The 19,645-nt window shown below is 46.5% G+C and overlaps 1 protein-coding gene across 1 annotated transcript in view; it reads left to right on the top strand.

The window, feature by feature from the left end:
• The window catches only part of NEK9 (NIMA related kinase 9), a 221,491-nt gene that overhangs the window by 191,516 nt on the left and 10,330 nt on the right, over positions 1–19,645 (top strand). The window contains exons 17-18 of the mRNA XM_069208465.1: positions 4,319–4,489; positions 18,899–18,958. Of these exons, the coding sequence (XP_069064566.1) occupies positions 4,319–4,489; positions 18,899–18,958 (231 nt within the window). The remainder of the gene's footprint in view (positions 1–4,318; positions 4,490–18,898; positions 18,959–19,645) is intronic.

Below are 19,645 nucleotides of genomic sequence, written 5' to 3' on the forward strand. Positions count from 1 at the left end.
GTAAATTAGGAAGAAAGGTGGGAGAGTGTGTTGAGATTAGAGCTGTGGGTATTGCTCCACAAACCAGAAAAAGGGATTTGCCCCCTTAGTGTGGTTCCCACCCTCAAGAATCGCATGGGTGGTGGTCAGAAACTAGGAAAGAACATGGGGACAACTGGGCCCAAAACAGTAAGGGTCTCCGTTCCTGGACAGAGGAGATTATCCCAAGGTCCTTAGAGGTGTCACCTCGATAAGAGAAATACCCGGACAACAGGGGAGGGACCCGGGCAGAGACAAGAAGTGAGTCTCTCTTCTGTAATCCCAGCCAGTAGTACCTGAGAGTCCCACATGAGGTCACTGGCTCTACTAAAGGATAGGAAAGAAAAGGTTAGAGTAAGAAGACAACAGATACAATGCTCCAATTAAGAAGTATGGATCTGAGGTACCCCACTGAGAGAACAGTCAAGCGGTCAAGCTATTCTGGCGGGAAGATTCCTGCTTCATATATTGTAGGTGGGAGATGATGGCCTTCTTGGTTTCGCGTAAAACTTGTGCTTGGCCCGTCGATCGATGTTTCCTTTGCCCACGTTGTTCCATAACAGGTGCCGTTGGGTTTCATCTTCCGAAGTTGTGGGTTGGGAGGTTTGATCCAAGGATTTGTCAGGTAGTCCCAGCAGGCGCTTGGTGTTTACTTGTGAGCAAACATGTTTTTGCTTGCCTTTGAGCTGAAAAAGGAGACCAAAAGGCTGTGTCCATTGCTACTTAGTGTTCATCTCCTAGAGTTTCTCTGTTACTAGTCTGACGTCTCTTCATTTTTTGAGAGTTGCTGGTGAAAGGTCTTGAAAGATCTTTAGGGTATGTCCCCTGAAGACGAGATCAGCTTTGCCCCCTGCTGTTATCAGGATTTCCTCTTTGTCTTGGAAGAAAGCACTCTTGTTAAGATGTCCGGTGCAGCGTCAAGTCTGCCTGCCAAAGCAGAGACACAGTGGGCCTGATCCAGGATCAGTGGTCAGTTTCTTGTGAAGGCCATGATTTCGTCCCCCTCTGCAACCCGAGGGAAACACTGTATGCAGATATTATTTCTGCAACTGCAGTTTTCGAAGTCCTCTTGCTTAGCTTGAAGTTCTGCTTGTTTGTCCCTTAGGGCAAGGATCCATCGCATTAGCATTTCCTAGTCTTCTGTGCGAGAGTCCACTGTGCACTCCAGATCATCAGCGCGTGAGCCTACTTCTGCCACATCTCTCTGAAAGGTCCTGGGTGCAGGTTTTGAAGTCTGCCTTCAGGGAGCCAATTTCTTGCTAAATGTCACTGAGAAATTGTGCCATATGGGTTATGTGGGAGAGTCCCCTTTGTTAGCCGTGTTTAGCACAGAAGATTTTGACCACTGGGAGTCTACCAAGCTGTCTCTGAAGGATTTACCTCGGCATAATATTGTGCGTTTAGGCGGCTGATAAATGGCACCGAAGAGTTGGGGGAAGTCAGGATCAGGCAAAAGATCCCTGCTCGGCAGGTCAGCAAGGTTCATCGAGAAAAATGACCCAGATGTCAGAGGGGATCCCAAAAGGTAATATGTTCAGATGGCAAATCCCGGATGAATGTCAAAAAATTACAAAGAATGAGGATCAGCAGCCTGATGGCAATCTGGGGTGTCACAGGAGGGGGGGTGCACCACCAATGAGGCCCCCACCATGTGCTGTCACAAGATGCAGCGGGTCTCAGAGTGCGGAGGTGGAGCAGGGGTCCCAAGTCAAGAGCGCCTTTTGCAGAGTAGGCAGTGGTGGTGCCGCTGCTCCAAGTAGCCGTCTGCTAATGCACAGGGTCTGTAGGTTGTTGCCTCCCAAGTTATTTTACAGTGTGACCCTCCATTGGGCCACACCGGCACATAACACCATAGGCCCCCAGCCATCCCATCTAGGTGCTCTGTCATCACAAGGAAGCAGTGGTATATGCCCAAGAGGAACCAGCTGGAAGAGGATAATGTGGGGCAAGGCCGCTAAAGGCCAAGGCAGGGTTTCGGGTTCCCACTGCTAAGCGTCTGGGGATAAAAAAATCACACTTACTTGCTTAGGAGCTGGCTTTGACCTCTGAGTCCCAGCCACTCAAGCTTTCTCTGCTCAGGCAGTTCCAGATAGAGGCCTTATAAAGGCGCCAGGATAACTCAACCAGGCCTCACCCTGGGTGTGGTGTGGTGTGAGCCGCTGGAGGGTTTGGGGCCTGGAGTCAAGATGGTGGCATGGAAAGCCACAAGTCCATGCGGTGGCTTCGTCAGGGGGCTGACTCCACTTTTTCCCAGGCCTTGCGGCACATCATAGTCTTTGGTGGCCCCCACTCCGGCCGGGATGTAGGCTCTGAATTGGAGCGCATCGCAAAGTGCGCCATGTAGTGGACCATGCAACGAGGCACGGTAAGATGGCAGGAGCTCTCTGGCTGAGGAGGCGAGGTTGGGCTATATCCGACTCGCCGCGAAAGCTGGTTCTCAGGGTGGCGGTCAACCTGGAGTTCTTAGGGGGTCAGTCAAGTCGTAGATGTGTAGGGTTGGAGTCATGATGTTAGTGGAAAATTGCTAAAGGGCCTGCGGGAGCGAGGAGTGTCTGCGTCCTACTCCATGTTCCACCACTTAGTGTTTTTAACTGGGGCAGAGGGAGTGGGCAAGTTTGAAGCTGCGAGCCAGAAAGGAAGCGGGAGCCACGCTGCACTTGTTTGTGAACAGATATTTAAAGCCTATCTGTTTGGCTACTGGACTGGAAGCCAGTGTAACACTGTGTAGGAAATCTGCTTTTTCTGTGTGGACACCAGAAGTTTTTTTGCTAGACTCTATACTTTTGCTGACTTTACAACTTTGTGCACTTTAACCCTGCTAACCAGTAGTAAAGTGCCTGTGCTCGCCCTTTAATCATGGTTAAATTTGCTTATTCCTGATTGGCACATTTAACCTGCATATAACTCACTCACTAGTATATGGTTTAAAAAGTTCAGCCAGGACCTGGAAGTTAAATGCCACTTGTGAACTGCAGCACCTATTTTGCCATCCACTGATCGTGGAAGTGCCCAGGTGGCTTCAGGCCTACCACTGTAGGCTTAATTTGACCGTGCAAAACCTTCATTGCGACCTGTCAAAATAAACCTCTCTTTTAAGTATTATTAAATCACTCATATGCTGGTCTTGCAGCCCACAATGCAGGGTGCATGGTATTTAAAAGTAGAACATTTAGAAATGTAACATTAACTTGTCCTTTCAGTAACAAGCAAGCACTTAAAAGCTATTTCCACTGTAGGAAGGTTGGTTGGCCCACATAGGCTTGGATCCTAATACTGTCAGAAGGCTAGCTATGCCTGCCAGATCTCCCCCTTCAATAGGTGTGAAAATAGTGTGAAATGCCTCCCAGGAGCAAACAATAATAGGCTGACCTAAAAGGGCAGAGTTGAGTCCCCTGAACTCCACAGAATATGTTGGGTGGGGGCTAGAGCCTCCTTTTGACAGCACAGTGTCAAATCCTGCTTGACTGGTCAGCTAAGCCACCTGTAACACTTGTGGCACACTTTAAAGGGAGAGAAGCGGATTCCAAGAAAATTCTTGTGTACTCACTGTGCTCACTGTTTGGTTGTTGAAGGACTGTAATTTTGTCCTACCAGAATTTTGTATATGGGGTTGTTGTGGCTTATAGTGCCTGCCTCAAACTAGATTTTAGTGTTGGATAAGGAAGCACACTAAGATTACCGTAGTATACTCCCCACAAACATCTACAGCCATCACAGCCCACGGTTAGTGTGGCTGAAGACACATAATGTAATTATAGTATGTGCTCATACCTCTGATTGTGTGTTCTAGTTATGTTATTTCTATACCTCATGCCAACTTCTTTTTCTTATTCTATATCAAAATATTACAGAACTATGTAGTGACTTTTTGGGAGGTAGAATTCTACACTGAGCTCATCTCAAAAATACAATATATTATTTATTTTGTTATTTTTATGGTTGAGGTATATTGTATTCTCATCATTTGGTCAATTTACAAATTATTTAAAATAACATGTTCTGGGGTCTCCCCACTGTTGCAGACTCCTGACAACAATCAATTTCAAAGTGCTAACTCTATAGGGAAATCACAGTTCTTCACTGCAAGGTGCGAAACTTCAGCTCATATTCCCTTCCTCTGCGCAATATGGGTCTGTAACCTTGTGACTGTATTTGTTTTCTCAGAATTGGTATGTTTTTACCTGTCAGCATTTTTTGTTTTATTTGTTGTGTGGGCGGAAGGCCATTTTTTTATTACCATAATCTGCTGTCTGAGGCACGTCAAAACACCTCCACCCATGAATTTCCATTCCTTTCACAGATAATCATATCTTTGCATGGGGTAATGGAGGGAATGGTCGCTTGGCAATGACACCAACTGAAAGGCCTCATGGGTCTGATATCTGTACCTCCTGGCCACGACCAATCTTTGGCTCACTGCATCACGTGCCAGACCTGTCCTGCCATGGCTGGCACACTATTCTCATTGTGGGTGAGTACAAGTTTAATAGAGATTGGTGTTGGTTCAAAACGAGGACCGGAAGACTGAAGTGCAGAGTGAAACAGTTTTTCAAGCAAGGAGGAAGATGAGGAACGATTATCACCAACTGCATTTAATTTCTGCATTCAGCGAGTCATTGTTGTGGGCATGTAGGCATGTTAGTGGTAGTGACCAGTGTAAAATGCTTTGCTGAAGACGTGAATTTGTTAATAGGTCTCGTAGATAATCTGTATAGCTGGTATCTGCAAAGTGAGAGAGCTGCTCAGTCAAAATTATGACATGCTACTGTATGTTCAACATCAGTGCATTTCCTAAGTTGTCCTGAGATTTATCTTAAGGAGGAGTGATTATCTTTGTATTATTTTTAATTTTCTGTTTTGCATTATTGCGTGTGTATCCTGGGGGTGGCTCCGCATGCCTGTTGTTGTGTTTCTCTGAGTAATCCAAAAAGTTAAAATATGTTGATTGAACACTAATGATCACTGGCATCATGTACATTGTTTCTTAGAGCTGTCAGTGCTTCTCAGCAAGTAAGAATTCATTGAACCTGCAAAGTCTCCCAATGGCAACCTGTTTTTCAACACAATTTTATGCCTGGATTGCCCAGGGCATCTCCAAGATAGAGAAGAGGCTATTGTGCTTTCCTAGTATTCTATGAAAGGCGTCTAGTAATTACCACTTTGTGAAGTACAAAATGCACAATACCCGTGAGTATTTTGGAAACTCTCCAATTTACATATGTTGCTTAGAAGCATCAGTCTAAATCAAAAGTTAGAAGATTTTATTTTTTTAATGTGCCATTGTAGTTGAAAGATGCAGCTAAAAGTTTCGAATGAATTTTAATTTCCACTCTGATGGATACTTCTGACCATAGATTCCTCACCTTGTGAATATCCCTAAATGACAGACTGGACCTGGAAAACTCAAAATCAGTGCTGGCAGCTGTGTGCCGGCAGGTGGTGCTGTGAACCATATTTTATCCAGTAGTGCAACTGATGCCAGTCCTTTTCTTTCTGCTCATTCAGATGTGGATTCAGAGCTCTACTTTTCTTTTTCTTCACAATGAAGTAATTTTTTTTCTCTAAAGTTTTCCAGTGTACCAGGATATATGGTTTAACCCTTGTAGGGACTGTACCCAAATTAGTATGAAGTCCATTGGTGACGCGAAGTAAAACTCCATGTGGTGAAACACTGCAAGACTCCATATGCAAAAAGTGGAAAGTGCATAACCGCTCCTGAAGTGGTTCCCACGACAGATCTTTTTTGCTGTAAAATTTTTCAGGTAAGTCCAGTAGGAAACACAAGCAGTTCAAACGAGACTCTGCCCCTTCCCTCCGCAGTCATCTCCAGAGAAAGCACGAGGATGTCACCCTGCCTCCAAGTCTCACTACAGTACCACTGAGGAGCCAGTTCCAACTTTGTTCCTGATGCACCCCACGTTTCCGGGTCCATCAGCGATGTCGCAGCAGGTCAAAGCTGACCTAGAATCCATGCTGCACATCTTTGGACACTTTTGACTGCCTCCACATGCCTTAGGGCCCCAGGGATCCACAGGGGCCCCCAGTCAATTTACCATTGGCGGACCCATCCACTGCACCATCTGTGGCCTTTAATCCAGCTTCTGGTCCCACATTGTCATCAGTACCGACTTCAGTTCCGTGACTGAGATCAGCACCAGTCTTTTGGGTGCCAACGGCAGAGGAGGGGCTGCTACCTTTCTTGGTATCAGATGTGGAGCAGAATTTGTCATGACTGAGGCGGCACCCAGATGCTGATGTCGGGCAGCCAGTTCTCAATTTCTCAGCCACATACACAAATCCATTACTGTGCAGTCACGCACAGACACTACACCAACTTTTCGTCTCAGGCTCTAACCAGAACCAGCCATAAGGCAACAATGGAGGAGACTTGGAACCATTTGTCCTGCATTATGAAGACAGTTGGTACATGGACGTCCTAGAGGCCACTGGCCTGGATTCCTCACCCGATAGTGTGATTTTATTTTCCCCTCTGGACCAGCTACAGAAGCAAGTATGTCTTTTGCCACTGTAACTGAGCGGGCTGCTGGAGTCCTCCACCTCCCTACCGTGGAGGTAAAAACAGTTGTCCTCACTGACATCCTTTCGCCTGGCCACGCACCGACCGAACCTTTCCAGCCCTTCAGTGAAACCCTCATGGGCACATTATTGGGCACTTGGGCAAAAACCTGTACTAGCCGTCTTGTCAATCGACACATTGCGCGTTGCCAGAGACCAGCTCCACGTTACATTGATTTTTTTAAATTTATTTTATTTATTTATTAACTCTAAATCCAGCAGTTTCGTTTTTTATGGCACAGGCGTCTAAAAGCAGAGTTAACCATAACACCTTTTCAACAGCTCTGCATATGAGACGCCAAATGTATGGAAACATTTGTCAAGAGAATGTTCTCCATGGCCAGAGCTGCTTTGAGGTCAGTCAGCGCCAGATGCATCCTGGGGCATTACAGCCTGCACTTCGGGAGATGGTTGATGAGGTCTTACTGTCAGTCCCAGTAGACTTGCAGCTTCCTTAACCAAAAGCGTTCAGGACAGCCAGGATGCAGCCAAGTTTGTCATCTTCTGGCCTAGAGTGGTAGTCTATTAAGAGCCATTGGAACAAGTGTGGTGCTCTGGTGCCATGTATGGATGGGAACCACAGGCTTCCCCATGGACATCCACACATCCTTAGTGGATATGCATTTCAACTGTATCAACCTGTTTGGCAAAAAGGCGGACTCTGCCTTGGAGCTTTTTATGATGAGCCGAGCTGTGAAACTCATGCGCCTTTTGACACCAGTGCGACAATTCCCCCCCCCCCCTATCAGTTTCATCCTTTTCCAGGACATGCTAGAAGCTTGGCATATCAACCTCGTCAGGTCCTCAATCCACTTACGTGGACACAGTCGTGGCCCAACAAATAGTGACCAGGCCGTCAGTGGCTGTGTACGTCCTAACCCTCCGCCCCCTCTGGAAACAACCTCAAAGCATCAAATAGCCATTTGGTAGGAAGCAGAGTCAGACATTGCCTTCATGGGTGGCAGAGCATTGCATCCAACAGGTGGGTTATTTAAATTGCCCAACAGGGCTATGCCCTGCCTTTTATTTTTTCTGACCCACACCAAAGCAACTTTTGGAGGAGGTGCAGGCTGTTTTGACAAAAAAATCCATAGAGAGGGTACCAGCATTGGAAGTAGGGGTTGGATGTTATTCATACTACTCCCATGTGCTGAAGGAGGACTGAGGCTTTCTTGCTATTTTGAATCTTCGTCCTTTTAAAGCCTTTCAGCCTAGTACCGATTCACAATACCCACACTGGCCCAGGTTCTTTCTAACCTGGATCCCGGAGACTGTGTGGTTGAAATAAACCTGTGCGGCACCTATTTTCACTTCCCTGTCCTGGAGGCCCACAGGTTCAAGGTGGGAGCAAGCACGTTCAGTTTGCCGTGCTCTCTTTTGGACTAACCAGTTCTCCTCTGGTGTTCACAAAGAGGATGACGATGGTTGCTGCCAGTCTTCAAAGGTCAAAATACCAGTCTTCCCATACCTCTGACTGGCTGTTGAAGGCAGGCTACCCACAGTCTTTCAAGGGCACCTCTGGATGACTGTGAATCACATGACGTCACTGGGGTTGTGAGTCAGCCTGCGGAAGTCATACTTGAGTCCTTTGCAAAGGCTCCCTTTCATTGGAGCCATCCTGGAAACTGTACTATTTTGGGCCTTTTCCTCTGGACCAAACAGCCCAGGACTTTTGGCCTTTGATCTTGATGTTTAAATCTCTATCCTAGGTTCAGTGCAGATGTCTCTAAGCTTCTTGGCCTGCTAACCTCCAACGTGCCCATCATGCCATAGGAGAGCTCTGCAGTGTCACCTGAGTTCTCAAGTGGGCCCAACACCAGGAAAACTTGTCAGAATCCGTCGGTGTCAGAAGAGACTGCCAAAGATGTGCATTCGCGGCTCCTTGATTGCAATTGAACTGGCCGCGTGCATAGTTTACATTGGTGACAGATTATTCACTAGTTTGTTGGGGAGACCATCTGGGAGAGGTGGAAATCAGAGGACTTTAATCTCTAGGGAGACCTGCCGCCAAATAAACCTGTTGGAGCTGCATGCAATTCACTTTGCCTTTAAGACCTTCCGCCAACCATCAATGGAAGGCTGATTAAGGTTCTCACTTGAAAAAAACTCACCAATGTGGTACTGTAACAAGCAAGGCAGGGTGTGGTCTTTGTAATTGGTTAGATTGTAAGGGCATTTCCTTGGTGGTAAATCACCTTGTAGGATCTTTAAATGGCATGTGTGATGAAATCAGCCACTGACTCCTTCTGAATCATGGATGGCATTTACACCCACAGGTGGTGCAAGGTGTCTTCCAGCAGTGGGGAGAACGCTGACTCGGTCTCTTCACCATCGCAGAGAATATGCAGTGTCAACAATTTTGCATGTTGGGTTTCCAAGAAGACTCTCCCTCAGAGACTCATTCTGCATGCAGTGGAGCCTGTGCCTCTTGTTCACCTTTCCACCACTACCTCCCCTGTCCTTAGTTCTGAAGAAAATGAGGAGTGACCTACCTCAAGTCATACCAGTGGCTCTGGGTTGGGGAAGGAAGAGTGTTGTACTTGGAACTCTTGATTCTGAGCATTTGTCCTCTGATCTGGCAGCCACATTGGTAGCATCTTCTGACACAGCGGTAGGGCAGGGTCTTGTACCTAGGCCTGCACAACCTGCACCTCAATGCATGGTGATTGAGTGTTAACAGTTAATCTTCTTTGTCCTCCCTCCTGAAGTCATTAATGCTGTTGTAGCAGCCAGCTACCCTTACATAAAATCTGTATATGCTGGACTCAGGCATAAATTTGTGGCTTGGTGCAGTACCCACCAGACAGACACGTTGCAGGATCAACTGTCAGATGTATTGTTTGTTTTGTCCTTGGCCCAGCATTGACAAGTTTACATGTCTGCCCTTTCAGCTTTTTTTAAAGTTTGCTAGACTAGCCATCCTTGTTCAGATTACATGTTGTGCTGCATTTTCTTAAAGGCCTACAATATATATTTTTGCTAACGCCCTTTGTGATACTCCAATGGGGCATAAATGTGGTCCTCACCTTTCTTATATGTACCCCTTTTGAGCCAGTGCACAGTTGTCCATTGCACCTCCTCACTTTGAAAATGGTCTTTATGATTGCGATAACATCAGCATGTCATCTGACTGAGCTTCAGGCCGAGCTGGTCCAGCCTCCCTATACCAACTTTTTACCAGACAAATTGGTGCTACAGACTTGAGCAGCATTCCTACCGAAGGTGGTGATAGATTTTCATATTGGACAAGCCATCACTCTTCTGACCAATCCTCAAAGGAAGAAGCAAGACTCCATTGTTGGATCCAAACAGTGCACTCCACATTTACATTGATCTCTCCAAAGAAAATTGGGTGGACGTTCAGCTCTTTGTGGCATTCCCTGTTGTAGGAGCTGGCTCATTATATAATTGATCAAAAAGAGGTACACTGTATAAAGAGTCCAAGCAAACCCCAGAGGAATTCAGAAGCACAAATGATGCCCCAAATGCTGTCTTTTGTGGTAGTGTGGGTGAGCAGTTAGGCATATCAGAGGGTCATGCTAAACATGTAGAGACACACATAGGCAGTAAGTGAGATACATTCAATAAAGAAATCAGACACCAGTTTATAAAAATAACATACTTTTATATACATTTTGATACTAAGATCATTAGAATCAGGTGAGTACTTTTTGAGTTATGAATTTTTGCAGTTCTCAAAAGTCGACAGTACAATTTTATGAAGCTGCAGTGTTACCCTATGGTAGAGAAAACATATACGCAAATAGGTATTCCTCAGCAGTGCACAGGACCAGTCTTCCAGACTTAAGGTGAGTATAGGGCAGGGTCCTAGGTCTCACCAACGTGTCACCTTGGGCAGCACTGGGGTGGCCGGGTGCAGTGGTGCAATTCAGTGTCAGGTGCCCCGTTGAAGCCAATGGTGGTCAGTCTGGTCAGAAAGATGCTGTAGGTAGGGACTGAGGGGACCAGTCAGGTTGAACCACCAATAGGATTCAGCTCTTGCAATGCCCATGGGCATAGGAACACCTTTGGTCCTCTTCTCCTTAGTCCGGGGCAGCCGGGTGCAGAGGTGTCTTGGACTGTCTGGTTTCCATCACCGGAGGCGGTAGAGGGAGGGACCTGCAGAAAGAGGCTGCAGGTGGCGACTGGGAGTCCAGTCTTGCCAAACCAAAGGGTGGGCTCTGCTCCACAGAGTCTCAGGACTCCGTGGGCACCATTGACTCCCTTGGACTCGGGCTGCCGGGCCTGGGTGTAGAGGTGCTTTGAGGCATCTGATCGCAGTGGCCAGAGCCTGGCTCTGGGTCCTCGTGAAGATGGGAAACAGGGCAGTGGGGACATTGTCCTCAAAGAACTTGTGGATCGTGACATCCCTTGATGGTAGATCTGCTTTGGTGCTGTTAGAGACCGGAGGAGACCATCAACAAGCCTTGGATGTTGTTGTAAGGGGTCCAGTACCCCAGGTGTAAGTGCAGGGAGCCTCTGCATCTCAGGACTTCGGTGAAGTGGCAGAGCTGACCTCCTGTGGGCAAAAACTTGTCTGTTGGTGGAAACTAGTTGGGCAGCACACCAGTAGGTTTTTCAGGGGGCATCACTAAGGTGCCCTCTGGGTTCATGTATTAATAAATCAATCACTAGAATCAGTGAGTGTTTATTAATGTGAGATGTTTGATATCAAACATCTCTGGTTTCAATGAAGCCATCATGTAGTTGGGAACTCGTATTGACCAGTGTTGAGCACATGTGCTTAAAATGGCTTCCCTGTTCACTTACTATATCTAAGAATTGACAGAGACATAGTAGGGTCATATTTGCTTATGCAGATATGCCCTCACCTTTAATATAACACACCCTGCCTTAGAGCTGTAAGGCCTGCTGTAGGGGAGACAGGCAGAGTTAGGGGGACATGGCACACAACTGTGTGCCATGTTGTGTTTTCACTTTTTGGAGCCCCTTGCCAGCCTACAGTGGAAGTCTGTATGAGTTTGGTACGGCGTTCCTTAGAGTGGCACAAGTTATGCAGAAGCTCTTAGGGGGGGCCCTCTTTAGTAATTATGCCCTAGGTACCAGAGATACCACTTACTAGGGACTTGCAGAGGTGCTAGAGGCCTGGTCACTTTGGGATCAAGTGACCAGTTGTCTTGTTTTTGGGGAAGGAACACTGGCACTGGGGACCTGATTAGCAGGGACCTAGTGCACCGCAGCCAAAGTTGCATCAAATACCGGGCATAATAGTGGGGGTGCTAATGCAACCAAAACCCAGTTTCCTACACCGGAGCCAAAGAAGGGTAAGGACGTGCAGAAGCAGACCATCTTGCAGTGGATAGCCCTCTGTATTAAGATGTATTATGTGATAGCTAAGAAGCACCCTCCAGATCTGAGGGCTCATTCCACCAGATCTAAAGCTGCTACCACTACGTTGGCCCTGAATATTCACCAGGCAACTACATGGGCATCAGTGCACACATTCACAAAGCACTACTGTCTAGACAGTAAGGTCCACGTGGAGGAGAATTTTGCCCATCTAGTCCTTCAGGGATTTTTAGTCTGAGCCATTCCACAGACCCGCCGCCCTGGGAGGTCTTGTTTAGGTATTTATTCATAAGGTGAAGAATCCGTTTTTAGAAGTATTCCCTCAAAAGAACAAATTACTTACCCTTCAGTAATGCTCTTACTGCTCGATACTTTATCTAAATGCAGATTCCTAACTGCCCTCCCTCCTCCCAGATGCAAGAGATCGTCTCTTTTCCTTCTAAAAGCAAATGTCCAAACTTCCAATTTGCAGATGGGTTCTGTATCCGAGGGTGCAGATAAGCTTACAAAAGAAAATAACGTTGCGTGCATGGGTGGTGCTAATGTGGCTGTTATAACATCTGTAGGGGAACAACGTCAACGCAGAGTCGCCCAGCGCTACCTACCATCACCCAGGAGCACTACTTTGGAGTTTCACAGATCTAGTCTGTCATCTGGGAATATTCACTAGATGAGGAATCTGAGGTTCTATAGACTATGCACCAAGAAAGAGCATTAACAAATGTTAGTAATTCGATCATCTGGTCTTTACTTTTACTTGAAGTGAATAGGGACAGTGACCAAGGGAAATACATGGTCAGGATATCTTGACTGAATTTGAGAAGTTTAACAATTAGGTCTAGTTATTTTTATTAGACATAATTCATAAAATATATGGCTTTTAACTAACATTTTTCTTGTTTTCCTTCTGTTTCACTTTGTGTTTCATGCCACAGGGTGTCTAGTCAACTGCACAGTTGCATAGATAGTAACAGTCTTTACCTAGTAGACTGTATTTGATTGGCTAGATTGAAGGACTTAATTCTTAATATAAATTTGCACCCAAGTGTACTTCTTTCCATTTTATGATTGGCGGAATCATACATTATGTTTCTGAGGATTACATCTAATTACAGTTTTCGTGGACTTCCACCTGCTTGATTGTAAAATCTGCCTTGGGTTGGGATCTTGTGCTTCTCAGCTTCTCAAGGGAGAGAGTGAATTAGTTTGTTGGTCTTGGAGGGGTGAGAAATGTTCTTGTTGGACTTAAAGGGGAAACCATCTAGGCCTGTATCCAGGCACTGTGAAAGCACATGGTGAATACCTTTTCCTGGTAAACAAGAGTAAAGGGGTGAAATAGCCACACATAATCACAGACGAGCTTTGAATGATGATGAACAAAACAAATCTAAATTTTTCTGTCTCATGAAACTGCAAGCCCAACACCCAGGACTTTGGGAAAAGTACTAGTGTGAGGCTGAAGCAAAGATAATGTGGCTGTTGCTGCGATGGAGAGCACATTTGTTTGAGGGGAAATTGCATTGCTGTGCCTTGTGCGATTTGCACTTGAGAGTGCACATTTTAGCAAGGATTTGAGGTACAGGTAGATCAATGTAGTTTAGGTGTACCCAAAGTCAGTCTGAACATTCTTTTTTCTACTTGTGTATTTGAAAGAAAGATATGTTCGATGGCATGGTGGCTGTAGATACGCATGCTGTGCTAACTCCTGCCATCTAGTGTTGGGTACAGAGTGGGGAAAGTTGTTTTTCTTCAAAGTGTTCCAAGTCACAAGATCAAGTGACCACTCCTCTTGGTGATATTGCGCATGAGCATCAACTCCTTTCTTAGATTGTTCTCTCTCCACCATCTTATTCGTACCCGTGTGCCTCTGCACTGTCTATCGACTCTCTTCAGTTTGGTTCTTCCAATCTTCTTTCTTATTTTGACAGTATTGTTATAATTTGCGCTCCTCCCATTTTGGCACTCTCGTCACTGAGTCAATTCTGACACCGACTAACAGCCCTTTGGGGCACCAGGGCCTGCTTTGGGCCTACCTTCCACATGGCTCTGGCACCAACGGGAATGGTTCCCTGATGGAACGGACTCCATTCTGATTCTGTCCTCAGTGTCATGCCAAGTTCCTGCATACCAACCAACACATCATATGCAATCTCTTCCTCTGTCTGGACCACGGCGAAGCCAACTGCGAAGCCTGCAAGTCATTCCGTTCCAAAAAAAAAACCTTCGGGATCGACTTACTCGTCAGCTGGAAATGGCCCGGAAGTCGCCGAACGACACCCCAGACATCTTCCGAGAGGAACGTGCTCAGTAGGAAGCCCTCTCCATACAGGAAAGCTCTGAGTTAGATGTTGAATTAGACATTGTAAGCCTCAAGGTGACCCCTGCCTAATTTATGAGTACTGTGGCCCCTGCTGTCTCACATAAGTCATCCAAAAAGGGTTTGCAGCCTATTCTGGAGGTCACTGGTCCACCACTGTCATTCGGCCGTGGTTGACACTGTAAATCTGCTTTAACCGCCCAACCTTCTGGGTCTGCGCCTAAAATGGCCGTCAAATCTGCTTTGACCTACACAGCTTTAGACCGAGAGATCATTTCGGTATTGATCTGAACCTCAGAACCAAGACGACATCCTCGTCTTTGGTGCCGATCAAGCTCCCGAAACCAAAGACCTCTGTGGTGAGGGCCTCAGAACCAAAAACACCTGACGCCAGAGACTCAGACCAGTCTTCCACAAACCCATCTCCAGTTGTGCCCATACTAGAGAAAATGGACGTTCGTCAGCACAAGCTCCAGATACAAGAGGGCACAGGTTGGATCATCGCCACTCCTTCCTCACCAATGCTCCATAAAAGGAAACTTTCCTTTCATGAGGCTCTGTACGTTCTGTCCCTTCTAAGAAAAAAACTAAGAACAAGTATACTAGCAGTCAACGCAGGCCTTCTCCCCACCTCCTTCACCTCTTCCTCTTCCTCAACCACTACCTCCAACTTTATCTCCACCCACTTCCTTTCCAGATTCCCCCACATCACCAGTACAGGGAGATTACACTCCTCAGAGTTCCCAGCAATCTTACATTGGTGGGATTACAGGGGCCTCCAGATGATACTGACCCTTGGGATGCCTATGTCCCTGATCCCACTCCTTCCAATGACTCCTACCTGTACCCCACACGCCCCTCACCACCTTCAGGCACTGTTCCATGGCATGCTTTGCCATGCTGAAGATATCTTTAAGGAGCATGTCCACTCTCAGGTAATCACGTCACAGATGGACAAAAAGTACAAAGTGGCCCCCTCTGATCCACTGTACATCAGGACACAGGTACCACCTGATTCTACTGTGGCAACGACTGCCCATAAACTGGCTAATAGTCAGGCCACTGGGGACTCTCCTTCCTCAGAGAAGGAGAGTAAACAAATCGATGCTGCCGGGATGAGGGTATCGGCCCAGGCCACAAACCATTGGCAAATAGCCTACTCTCATTGGGATGAGATGAAGGAGCTCTTACAGTTCCTTCCCAAGGAGCATTGCAAAAGGTGCCAACAGATGTTTTCGGACGGTCAGACTATCTCCAACAAGTCCATCAGGCGCGCCCTTGACGCCGCAGACACAGTGGCTTATGGAAAACACAAGCATCCTTTTAAGACAGCATGCTTGGTTGTGTTGCTCAGGTTTTAAACCGGAGGTCCAGAAAGCAGTCCTCAACATGCCCTTTGACAAAGAGCACCTGTTTGGGCTGCAGGTAGACACCATATTACAGAAGCTCAAAAAGCACACCAACACTTCCAAGGCCATAAGTGTATTTCATACCACTAAACAAAGGTGTTCCTTTCACTGCCCTGGGATCAGGGTGTCTCATAAGTCATTTACCTCAAAGGCGTCTGTCTCACACCCTAGGCAGTCTCAGTCCACCTACACCAGAGGCTTCTACTGAGGCTCTTACAGGGGGATCTACCAATAAAGGGAGAGTGGTAACCACTGCTACACACAGATCCTCCTCCACTGCTAAGCAGTGACTACCTCCATCTTCCCCTGATCATCCAACACCTGTCTGGGGACGACTTAAACAATTATGCTGCACCTGGGGCACCATCACCACAGACCAATAGATCCTTGCCATTATCCACCATGGTTATTGGCTGGAGCTCATCACCACTCCTCCCAGTATTCTCCCTCACACTCGCAGGCTGTCTTTGGAACACTTAACCCTTCTCAAACAAGAGGTCTAGGCCCTTTGTTTCAAATGTCCATAGAGGCTGTTCTGTATAATATCAAGGTTTAGGTATATATTTCCTGATTCCCAAAAAGGACGGCTCTCTCAGACCCATACTGGACCTCAGTCCTCTAAACAACTGCATCCTTTCAGAACACTTCCACATGGTCACCCTTCAGGATGTCATCCCGCTTCTACATCAAGGTGACTTTATGATCGCTCTTTTCACATACTAATTCACCCTGCATATCAAAAGTATTTAAGATTCGTCATTGCAGGCACACATTACCAATTCAAGGTCCTTCCCTTCGGAGTCGCTACTACTCCTGTGATATTCACAAACTGTTGGCAGTAGTCACAGCACATCTGAGAAGGCAAAATATTCACATCTTTCCCTACTTCAATGAGTGGCTCATTAAGGCCAGCACTGTTACAACAGTGCCTACACCATACTCAGTTGAAAGTGGATTCTCTTCATAGTCTGGGCTTCACGCTCAACATTCTCAAAGCTTACCGCAAACCCCTGTAGGTTCATCCTTATTTGCAGTCTATTCTGAATGTGGAGTTTAGGGTTGGCATATCCCAATGCAACTCGTGTTCAGAATTTCCGCACCCTTCTCCCTCAGTTTCAGAAAACCATTACACAGTCCAGACCATTATGTGTCTGTTGGACTTAATGACTTCTTGCATCACCATAGTTCCCCAAGCCAGACTTCACATACATCCTCTGCAGCAATGTCTGTCTCATCAGTGGTCTCGGTCACAGGGTCACCTGGAAGATCTAGTGTTAGACCACCAGACTCCCCATTCTATGCAGTGGTGGAACACCAACAGCCTTTTTAAAGGGCAGCCTTTTCTAGACCCTGTGCCTCAAGTCACACTGACCACAGACACATCACAATGGGTTGGGGTGCTCACCTTCAGGACCTGACAGAGCAAGGCCTCTGGGATGCCAATCACCAGTCCCTACAAATCAACTGCCTGGAGCTTCAGGCGGTATTCCTAGCATTGAAAGCTTTCCTTCCTAGCCTGTCTCACAAGGTTGACTTAGCCTGCACAGACAACATGACAGCCATGTTTTATTTACAGAAAGAGGGTGGGGGGGGGGGGTGTCACGGTCGTCACAACTCTCTCAGACCATATGGAAGTGGGCCTTTTACCACCACGTTCACCTGTTGGTGGAGTATTTGCCGAAATGGACAACGACTTTGCAGACCTGCTCAGCAGTATGCAGCAATAAGTCCACGAGTGGGAACTCCACCCACAGGTCCTTCACTCATACTTGGAAAGGTGAGGGATTCCCCTCATAGACCTTTTTGCCACAGCAGAAAACATCAAATGCCCAAACTTCGCTTCCAGGTATCGACACACCCTCTATCCAAGGGCAACGCTCTATGGATTAGTTGGTTAGGGATATTTGCCTATGCTTTTCCACCTCTCCCTCATTCCCTTTCTGGTTCGGAGGATCAGGCAAACATCTCTCACAATGATCCTTATAGCTCCCACTTGGGCACGCAGCCTTGCTTCACCACACTTCTGGATCTCTCAGTAGTCCCACAGGAGAAGCTCTCCAACAGACCGGACCTTCTCACTCAAAATCAAGGATATATCAGGCATTCAGACCCCAAGTCATTCAATCTTGCAATATGTCTCCTGAGGTCATAGGGTTTGGCTTCCTAGGCTCGTGCAGAGTGTATAGACATTCTCAAGGAAGCCTGTAGACCTACTACTAGAGTCTGGTATGCTTCAAAATGGAAACATTTTGTTTGCTACTGCCAACCCCAAATACAGTCTACCAGTCTTCTTCCCGCAACCTGACTCTGTTGCAGAAAGAGCCCTTCATATGCTAGATGTTAAAAGTGCACTCATGTTCTATGTTCATAGAACTAAAGACTTTAGAAAAACCAAGCAACTCTTTGTTGCATTTTCTTCACTTCACAAAGGCACCCCAATATCCAATTCAGGCATAGCCAGGTAGATAGTCAAATGCATACAGACTTGCTGTGCCAAGGCCAAGAGTCTTTGCCTGTTTCTCCCAGAGCTCTTTCTACTAGAAGGAAGGGTGCTACAATGGCTTTTCTAGGTAGCCTTCCCATAGCTGATATTTGCAAGGCAGCTACTTAGTCTACACCACACACATTCACAAAACACTACTGTGTGGATGTTCTAGCACACTAACAAGCTAACGTAGGTCAGCAGTCGTACGTACACGTTTCCAATCAACTGCAACTCCTACAGGCTAGCCAGTTTTATGAAGGGACTGCTTTACAGTCTGTACAGAGCATGTGTATCAACAGCCACTTATGCCATCGAACGGATTGTTGCTTATCCGGTAAGCATCTGTTCATGGCATGAAGTGCTGTAGATTCTCATGCGCACCCCTCCTCCCCAGACGTCTGTGGCCGTTGCAGTTACTTCACCTTTGTACATATATGTACATATGTATTTATTATTTGCATGGACATCTTTCTCCCTACACTTTCCTGCCTTTCACCTGTGGGAAAACAATCTAACATAGGAGTTGATGCCCATGCGCAATATTACAGAGGAGGAGTTACTCAATCTTGTGACTTGGAACACTACTTTGTAGAAAAACAACTTACTCCACTCAGGACCCAACACTAGATGGCAGGAGTATGCAGAGCATGTGAATCTACAACACTGCATGCCACAAACAGATGCTTACAGGGTAAGTAACATAATCTTTGTGGGTAGTATGTTGATAGCGGTTTATTGGAAGTATTCTGCCACTAACAACCTTGCTTTGTTTTCTTCACACAGAAAAGGTTCTGAACTCAAAAACAATCCGGTCCAACAGTAGTGGGTTGTCCATCGGAACAGGTATGTGGTGACAGTCACAAGTTATGCCAGTGTTCTGGGTCCACGCAGTCTCTCCTCCTTTGCTATTAGCTTCTTGTCTATCTTCTTTATATCTTTTATTACAATTTCCCTCTCTTAATTTACTGTCCCCTCCATGGCTGTTTTCCTGTTAGCCCCCCCCCCCTTCATTCTCTTTACCCTCTTAACCCATTCTCACTCCTTTTGCCCTGTAGCACCAGCTTCAAATTATTTGCGCCACACCCCTCCTCTTAATAACCCCTTACCCCATGTTCACTTGTTTTCCTACACATTTTTGGTTTAATAAGCTTTGTAGCTTCTCAACTTGTATTTCACCACTTCACTGACACGTTCATATACCATACCACTTCAGTAGGCCTTGCTATCTCTGACATTTGGAAGCCCAAGCTCACCCCCCTTCTGACCTCGTGTTGCATAGGCTCCCCTGAGATCCCTCCACTTGTCCTATTGAAAGAAAGCAGAAGGAAATCATTATATTGAGGCCCTGAGCCTCCTTTTCTTTCCAGACATTAATATCCCCAAGACCCCATTTATGATGTTGCTAACCAACAGGGTCACTTTTTTCCTGGTGGATACACTCTTTTGAAGATAGCTTCTAAATATCGTCTTCCCAGGTGCCAGATTGGATCCCTAAAATGTTTTCAGCAGTGTCAAGTCACTGTGTCTAGG

This window comes from Pleurodeles waltl, chromosome 9 (genome assembly GCF_031143425.1).
Source record: "Pleurodeles waltl isolate 20211129_DDA chromosome 9, aPleWal1.hap1.20221129, whole genome shotgun sequence".
Classification (NCBI taxonomy): domain Eukaryota; kingdom Metazoa; phylum Chordata; class Amphibia; order Caudata; family Salamandridae; genus Pleurodeles; species Pleurodeles waltl.